The sequence below is a fragment of the Ursus maritimus genome, unplaced genomic scaffold (assembly GCF_017311325.1).
Source record: "Ursus maritimus isolate PB19 unplaced genomic scaffold, ASM1731132v1 scaffold_35, whole genome shotgun sequence".
In the NCBI taxonomy this organism is placed as follows: Eukaryota; Metazoa; Chordata; class Mammalia; order Carnivora; family Ursidae; genus Ursus; species Ursus maritimus.
This window is the reverse complement of record NW_024426119.1, coordinates 12,411,187-12,420,211: the sequence shown is the minus strand read 5'-3', so window position 1 is coordinate 12,420,211 and position 9,025 is coordinate 12,411,187. Positions and strand designations below refer to the sequence as shown.

Genomic DNA, 9,025 nt, shown 5'->3' with positions numbered 1-9,025 from the left:
GGGCTGCTTCTTAGTTTTTTTGACTGTTTCCATGGCTTTGCAGAAGCTTTTTATCTTGATGAAGTCCCACAAGTTCAATTATTTTTTGTTTCTCTTGCCTTTGGAGATGTGTCATGAAAAAGGTTGCTTTGGCCGATGTCGTAGAGGTTGTTGCCTATGCTCTCCTCTAGAATTTTGATGGATTCCTGTCTCACATCGAGGTCTTTCATCCATTTGGAGTTTATCTTTGTGTATGGTGTGAGAGAGTGGTCAAGTTTCATTCTTTTGCATGTAGCTGTCCAATTTTCCCAGCACCATTTATTGAAGAGACTGTCTTTTTTCCACCAGATGTTTTTTCCTGCTTTATCAAAGATTAGTTGCCCAAAGAGCTGAGGGTCCATTTCTGGGTTCTCTATTCTTTTCCATTGGTCTATGTGTCTGTTTTTGTGCCAGTACCATGCTGTCTTTGTGATCACAGCTTTGTAGTACAGCTCAAAATCCGGCATTGTGATGCCCCAAGCTTTGTTTTTCCTTTTCAACAATTCCTGGGCGATTCGGGGCCTTTTCTGTTTCCATACAAATTTAAGGACTATTTGTTCCAGTTCTTTGAAAAATGTCATCAGTATTTTGATCGGCATAGCATTGAAAGTGTAGATTGCTCTGGGTAGCATGGACATTTTAACTATGTTAATTCTTCCAATCCATGAGCATGGAATATTTTTCCATCTTTTTGTGTCTTCCTCAATGTCTTTCAAGAGTGATTTGTAGTTTCTAGAATATAGATCCTTTACGTCTCTGGTTAAGTTAATTCCAAGGTAACGTATGGTTTTTGGTGCTATTGTAAATGGGATGGATTCCCTAATTTCTCTTTCTTCAGTCTCATTATTCGTGTATAGAAATGCAAGAAACAGAGGGCTTCAGAGAGGAGGGGGGTGGGGGAATGGGATAGAGTGGTGATGAGTAGTAAGGAGGGCGCGTATTGCCTGGTGCACTGGGTGTTTTACGCATCTAATGAATCATCAAACTTTACATCAGAAACCAGGGATGTACTGTATGGTGACTAACATAATATAATAAAAAAACATTAAAAAAAGAGAATAGTCTTAAGTGCTGATGCGTTATAAATTATCTTCTTTTTCCATCTTCCAGTTCCCTTCCATCTTATTTACCTTTTGTATGGCTCTGTACCATGCCAACTTTACAGTTTTTGTAACTATGGTTCTGACTATGCTGAGAAATCTAAGTTTATCGATATAATAATAGAATAATGTGATAACGCCAAAAGTCTGACAAATCTTAGTGGAATCACCTTTGGAGGCAAAGTGAGGACAATAAAACTTCCTAACCTGAAGGAGAGAGATCCAAGGAATGGACCTGGCAGGAAGTACAAGTATATTCAAAATAGTGACACAAATAATGTATAAGCCAGTTCACCAGAACTCCTGCTTTGTAGTTGACCTTAAGGGTTTAGCTGGGTCCTAGATGATACCAGGTTGACGTCCTAAGACATCTGCTTTAGGTTGCTCTGGGCAACAGAACATAAGGGTACAGGACCACAGGTAGTCCTCTGTGCCTAGGCCTGGTCTTGTCAGGGGGAAAAAAATCTGTGTGTGTGTGTGTGTGTGTGTGTGTGTGTGTGTACCTCTGGAGCTTTATCTCTGAGGAAAGTGATCAAATGAAAGAAGACCTCTAAAGACCTCTTATCAACAGAATCAGTTGGAATATCTGGTGTGTCCTCTCTCATCTTTCCAACCCTCCTGAAAGGCAAGGGTTGTATTTTATTCAGTTGGATTCTGCACTGCTGGGAAGAAGAGTGTTTTGCTCATAATGAGTCCTGGCACTAATTCAATAAATATTTGTTAACTTGATTTAAAGATACAAGCAAGTAAAAATTGTGCTGGATATATTTATCTTTGACATAGACAAAAGTCATTGTTTATTTCTCTGAAGTTACATTAAAATTATGTAAATAATTTCTACATACACTTACTATATTTCAATTCTTCATTTTCAATTCTGTAATAAAAACGACGACTTAGACACAATGTAATTATCTTATTTGTTTAAAACAAATCTATTCCATTTGAGGTAGATTTAGAATGATATTTCCTACATGATAATAAATGTTATTTTTATTTTAAAAAAAATTAGGTAAACTATACACCAAAGTGGGGGTTGAACTCCCCATGCCAAGATTAAGAGTCACGTGCTCTACTGACTGAGCCAGCCAGGTGCCCCAATATATTATTTTTAAATTAAAGTTGATCTGATTCTTAAGCAAAATATTTTAAAAGAGTTAAATAAATACATTTCCAGAGACAAGGAAACCAATTTTATACAACATGTTTCCTGATAGAGGGGCAATTTACTACGATCACAGATTAAAATTTTTTTTAAATCTAAAAGTCTTTCTGGGATGCCTGGGTGGCTCAGTCGGTTAACTGTCTGCCTTCCGCTAATGTCATGATCTCAGGGCCCTGGGATCAAGCCCCACATTGGGCTCTCTGCTCAGCAGGGAGTCTGCTTCTCCCTCTTCCTCTCCCTCTATGTTTTCCGTCTTTCTTTCAAATAAATAAATAAATTAAATTAAATAAATCAAAGTCTTTCTATAATACCTTGATATTGGACATTTCATGAAAACATGTTTATATAACATTTTTAAAAAAACCCAAAAGACCAAAGAGATCTAAAAGTTACATATTTAATACAAAAATTTTGATATTCCACAATAAAAATATTGTTAACCACAGTATAACCCCAACTATGTTTTCTCCAATCTATGAGCAAGCAAGAAAAAGAGAAACATCCTGCCTCACATATTGTTTATACTACTTTATTTAAAGATAAATACAGTTTACCATAATAATAATTACTGGCATTCTTCTAGATAGTGTGTTTTCTTCAGGGACATTTTTAAAAAAAAAAAGATTTATCTATCCATTCTAGAAAGAGAGAGAGCGAGCGAGAGAAGAGGGAGGGGCAGAGGGAGAGAGAGTGAGAGAATTCCTAAGCGGACTCCCCGCTGACTGTGGACCCCCATCCCACACCCCCAAGACTACAACACCAGCTGAAACCAAGAGTTGGATGCTCAACCGACCATGCCACTCAGGCACCTCTTTAGGGACATTTAAGAAACCTTCCTTAGTGTGTTCTATATACTATAGGAAAAGAAAAATTATTATCCTGTGATGGGTACAATAATTACAATAGTTTCCTGAGTCTATGTAAGCAATTTCCTTTTTTTTTTTTTTTTTAAAAAAAAAAGACATTTGGGGAGCTGGATGGCTCCGTTGGTTAAGCATCTGCCTTTGGCTCAGGTTATGATCTCAGGGTCCTGGGATTGAGTCCCAAATCGGGCTCCCTGCTCAGTTGGTAGTCTGCTTCTCCCTCTTCTTTGCCTTTCCCTGCCCCCCACACCCCTGCTTGTGCTCTCTCTCTCCCTCTCTCTCTCAAATAAATAAGTAAAATCTTAAAAAAAAAGATATTTGGAAAAAAGAAAAAAGGGGGAAAAGGAAAAGAGGAAGAAAAAGAAAATTAAAAAAGAAGAAAAAAGAGAGAGAAAGGGCATTTGAATCTGCAGCTATCACTCCATCCTGACTAGTGAGGAATGACTTGAGGCCCTATGCTTACAGATGGCTAAAAAACGAAAAAAATAAAAAAGAAAACATATTAATTCTTGCAAAGTGTCAAATATCTGCCTCTCAAATAAAATGAAAGTAAGTTTATTGACTATATGCTATATTGAAACTGAGATAATATTCCCTGTATTATTACTGGGTAATATTCTATCCTAGAACTTATGATTTAAAAAGAGATGGAGAGATTTCTCTAAACCTAAAGATGTCAAATGAGAATAGAAGCCTGAGTATCTTGTTTTCATCTCTGGTTCTGAGTAATAGGCAATTTTTAGAAAATGTTGTTCCCACATCCACCTTGCTCCTGAGAATGGATACAATTTTGAAAAAGGGAAAAACGTCGTGAATTGTTGATGTATCAAGAATGCCCTAGAAGATATCATAACATAGCCCAAATTTTGATCTTATAAAAGAAAGTGGAGCACAATATTTAGTGGAATTTCTTTTAGCTCTTCAGTATGGACCCAGTTGGGTTTGCTCAGTTAAACACATGTGCAGACAGGTTGTCAGAAGGTTAAGGCAAATAGCGTAATGAGAGGAGGGGAGGAATTTCTTAGCATTTGGCTCTGTAGCACCAAGTGACGTCTGGTTTGGTTACAGGTCTAGCTTGTGGAGAAAATGGATTTTAGTTCCAGATGTATTTGTAAGTCACTTGGAAGCTATCTCTTTGATTTACTTCCCCAAATGCTGCACTCTTTATTCACAGAAAATGAGTATTTTTTCAGTTCCTAATTATCTGCTTGGCAGGAAGTGAGATAATATGAAGGCTTGGTAAATTGTATAGATGGAATGAGTTTTACCTCAGGTCCTCGATACTCTACGATAACTGCCACCATGTTTTCCTCTGCTGGGTGGAGACAAAGTCCAAGAAAGAGAACTTGTTAAAACAAGTTTTTGTCTGGTCTACACTGAACCATGATCACTGCGACTGGTATAGAGAGAGACTACTAGTAACTGACTCTTTATTTAGAAATAACTGTCTTTTCAGGTCTAGGGGAGGAGTTTCAATTTCAAAGCACTTACTGTAGGTTACTGGTAAAATCAATTTTACTTCTATTGGGGAACTTGTTGAAAAACATAACGCTAGGCAACAGAATGGTTAGAATTGGTTTTTCTAAAGAAACAGTAAATTGCTTTGAGGTCATAAGAGAGGCTAGAGAAAATGACAAACTACAAAAATAAGTGAAGTGTCCAAAGTCAATTGGTTAGAAGCCTGGACTAAAGCAAAGAATTCCAGGAATGATGTTCTTTCTCACTGGGGAAAGGGGTTTCAGTGATCTCAGAGAGCCACAAAATAGTACTAATTGGATTAGTAATGACATATTCAGACACCTGCACCTCACTGCTTGAAATATCTTAGGAATTGGCTATTATTCTGAAGAGTAAGATTTCTGAGTTAAACCAGGGTTACGACTCTACAAGCCCTTAGCATCCCAGCATTATGCTGATAGTCTAATAGCAGAGATAACTTTTCAAACATCTTAACAAGTAGCCAAGTAGACAGTGAACAAACATGGTATTTTCTTGAAATGAACATGTATTGAGCACCCACTATAAACCAGGCCCTCTTCTAGGCACAGAGATGCAGGTAAGATCCTTGCTCTGATGGAGCTGACCTTCTAGTATTAAACGGCATCTCATTGGCAGGTAGTGGAAGAGCACAGGATGCTTTGAGAAGGAGGAATTAAGTCATGGAAAAATTTAAATCAAGGTTGGGGGAAGAAAACTGATTGAGATGCTTGATGGGAAGCCATTGGGCCCTATGAACAGAGGACTAAGTAGAAAGGAAAAATTACTTTGTTGCAACCAATTTTTCTCTGTTTTGATGAGCTTCTTATGTAAACCTGGCATTTGAACTATAAAAATCTGGTTGTTCTTTGTCAGTGAACCAAGGGACAATTTAGGTGGCATTAATTCAATGAGCTTATTACTAATCTCTTACAAGAATCAATAAACATTTACTTTTTAACCATCCTCTGAGTGACTTGCTATTACCACCAGTTATTCTGTTAGACTGGTGACTGTTTAAAAAGGTGTGAACAAAAACATTTTACCTGCGTAATTGGAAAGTCTGGGCCCTGCAACTTTTCGGACTTTCTCAAGTTGCCAATTCATCGGTTCTGATTGTGCTTTTTGATTTTAAAGTTTGTTCTCTGCAATAAGTTACAAAGCTGCACTCTGATAATACATAATAAGTGTATTATGTATCATTCTCTGTGGTCATAATAAAATCAAGTTCATCAGCCCAGACAAGAACATGCCATTGTTCTTACAGGATGTCCAGCCTTATCCGACTTCTATATGATGGTTTCAATTTACAAAATCAACCCACTCTCCAGTTCATAGCAACAGCAGTTTCATGCTCTGAAAAAACATTTAGAAGTTGTGGTTTCATTTATGCCTAACTAGAGAGACTCACTACCCTTTTCTTGGGAAGAGGGGTCTATTCCAGTTATTCTGTATTGGGCTGGGAAAAAAAATGAGAGGTCTTGCAATAAAAAAAAATTTTTTTAACTACAAAAGTAATGTGTTCCTGACGGAAAAATAAAAAACTAGAACTATGCAGGAAAAATCACACACACTTCCACCAATCACTGAGAGATCTAGTTAACATCTGTCCAGTGTTTATTCAGTCTTTTCTACCTCTCTCCATCAATCATAGTTTAAGAAAATGAGATCATATGGTACACAGTATTTTGTGATTTGTCTCCTTGCCCCCTTAATAACCATCATATTGTTCCATGTCATCCTACATTTCCTAATGACTGTATATGTAACAAGTATAAAATTGACTTTATTCAGGGCAGAGTAGGCTGGAAAATTTTCCATATTAATTTAATAGAGTGCCAACGCTGTCCCCTTCCTACAGCCGGTCTCAAAAACCCTAAGTGACCTCTGACCACCAATTTCAGTGTCGCATGTGCAACACGTGCGGAGAGGGACAGCCAGCTGCCGGCTCCCACAGACGGCGTCAGGGCAGGACCCCACAGCCCGCCACTGTCCTCTGGTCGGAAACACGCCGCACGCTCCACGGTGGCCAGTGGTCCGCGGGGAGCGCTCTGCGGTCCCAGGGGCCCCATTCCATAGACGCCGTGTCCCCTCCTCCCCCTCTCTAATCTCCTCATAGCTGAGCCCGAGTTCGGGGGAGCCGGGGTCACTCTTCGCCCCCTTCTCCCCACGACAGCTCGGCCGGCGCGTCGCCTCTCCTCGTAGACCCTCCCAGCACCAGGCCGCCCGGTAGAGACCCAGAAGGGGCCCTTGTTGGCCCACCCCGGGTGCCGCACGGCGCCGCTGCTGGACTGGAGCCGCGCGGGGCCGCGCCGTCCCCGAGTGATGACGCGCTTCCTGCCCTCCCGGCGCTCGCGGGCCGTGCGCTCGCGCTCGCCCTCGGCTCTTGTTCCGCGCCCGGAGCCAGCGGCGGCGGCGGCAGCGGCTGAGGCGGCTGCGGGAGCGGAGCGGTCGCCGGGCGCGCGGGGGGACGCCGGCTGCACTCCGGGGCAGGCGCTCTACAATGAGACAGTAAATGCATCCCCCGGTAAGGCGCACGGCTCACTCGGGTTTTCCTCTTCCTCCAGCTGCATGCACGTTGCATGAATTTCTCGTGTCTTTTCCCTCCCCTCTACAGAAGGAAAATGTGGGTGGCTTTTTTCCTCCCTTTTGCATCTCGTGAGTGATGCCAATGCAGAAAATACCCCGCAAACTCCCAGATTTGCTGTCCTAGGAGGGCTTTTTGCAAAAATAAAATAAAATAAATCTAATGCACCTGTCTATTGCACATGTATGTTTCACTGCACTCGACCTGGGCGCAGCGGTTTGCAAACAGGCTGGCAGCCGGCGCCTGAGAGTGGATTCCTGGCCGCGGGCAGCCAGTCCCCTCCGGGGCTCCCGCTGGGTTTCCGGTAACTGGGTTTTGAAAAGCGGCCCCGCCTGCATGGAGTGTCCCCTCGGCCCCGGCCGGGCCCCCGCGCCAGGAGAGTTGGCGCGGGCGGAGCGGCTTCATTCCAGCACTGGCCGCCCCGACTCCAGCGCCACTTTGCAAACAAGTCTCCGGCCGAGGCTCGAGGCACAGACAGCCCGCTGGTGCGGAGCTCGTCCAGTCCCGGACTCTCAGACCTGCCGATTCTACGACTCCCCTTGGCAATCTCGGCACCAGCAAAACTGCTGTCTGCTGAGGGACCTGGGCAGCGCCCGCCCGAGTGCGAGAGAGCAGGATTTGGATTTAGTGCCGCTGGCCTCACACTGGACCAGCGGAGCCCTTTCCTTCCTCGGCCCCGCAGGCTACAATTTCGCGCTCACTGGGAGCCGGGGGGTTCTGGGGACTGGGCATTTCGGGATTCCCTGAGGGGACCGAGGAACGACGTTCGAGGGCGCCATATTTTCAGTGGGTCTTGGCTGCGGAGGGAGGGGGCGTACAGTTTCTGGGGCCCGGGGGAGAGCGCGGCGGCCCCGCAGGAGAGGCCGGAGGGGTTTTCGCCGGGAAAGTTTGCGCGCCGAGGCAGGCGCGGAGGCGGCCGCGCAGAGCGCGCACCGAGGCTGCTCCCGCAGGGGCACGCGGGCTGCAGCGCGTCGCCAGGCCGGCCGGCCCGGGTGGAGGGCCCAGAGGCGCCCTCAGGGGCTTCGCGCCGGGCTCGTCCCCGCTCCCTGTCCCGCTGAGACGCAGCGTGCGGGCTCCGAGGCGCAGGGAACACGCCCCTCTCCCCCGCCGCCGCGGCTGCCCGGGCGCTCCGCCGGAGCCGTGCGCTTGGCGGCGTCCCCCGGCCGGGCGTCTGGTGCAGAGCGTGCTCCCGGCGCCGGGCTTCGCCTGGGCGCTCGGCACGGCGCGGGAGCTCTCTTGCTGCGGGAGAGGAGGCGAGCCGGCTAGTGGTCCGGGCCGAGGGCCTGGCCTGCGGTCGCCCCGGGGCCGAAGAGCGGGCCGAGCCTCCCCGAGCCTCCTTGGCTGCGGCGGCGACAGCAGCAGCGCGGGCGGCTGCGTGCTCGGATTTCGCCGCGATGCCAGCTCTTGGAGGCGAGGTAAGGGGGGCGTTTCCAGAAGTTGGGGCTCCAGGTGACGCGTGGGGAAACTTGAATTTGTGCTGTCCGTGCAGAGTCGAGGTGATAAGGGGAAAGGGAGTTGTTTCAGAATCCCTGCGTCTCGTGGTGAAAACGAACCTCCGCTTATTTCCAGAAGACAGAAGCGTGAGCTGAGGTGTTTGGCGTTGTCCAAGACACAAAGAGGAGGGTAGGGATGACGTCCCGAGAAATGGGCCCCCAAATGTACATACATTACAAGCACGCTGGTGCTCCGCCACGTACTTTGGCTTTACTAGGACCTGGGTGTGCTGAGTTGTGGCATTCGTCAGGTTGCGCGCAGTCCTCCTCCCTTCTCCAGAGCCTGGAGTTGGCGACTTCTCAGGAGTGGGGCTGTGGGCATT

The 9,025-nt window shown here is 45.5% G+C and overlaps 1 protein-coding gene across 1 annotated transcript in view; it reads right to left on the bottom strand.

Annotated features, from left to right (window-relative positions):
* Positions 1 to 9,025, bottom strand: part of LOC121100185 (collagen alpha-1(I) chain-like) — a 45,163-nt gene that overhangs the window by 30,968 nt on the left and 5,170 nt on the right. Inside the window, exons 6-8 of the mRNA XM_040620416.1 lie at positions 8,028 to 8,612; positions 7,436 to 7,892; positions 6,885 to 7,120 (exon numbers count right to left, since the gene is read on the bottom strand). Coding sequence (XP_040476350.1) covers positions 6,885 to 7,120; positions 7,436 to 7,892; positions 8,028 to 8,612 — 1,278 coding nt within the window. The remainder of the gene's footprint in view (positions 1 to 6,884; positions 7,121 to 7,435; positions 7,893 to 8,027; positions 8,613 to 9,025) is intronic.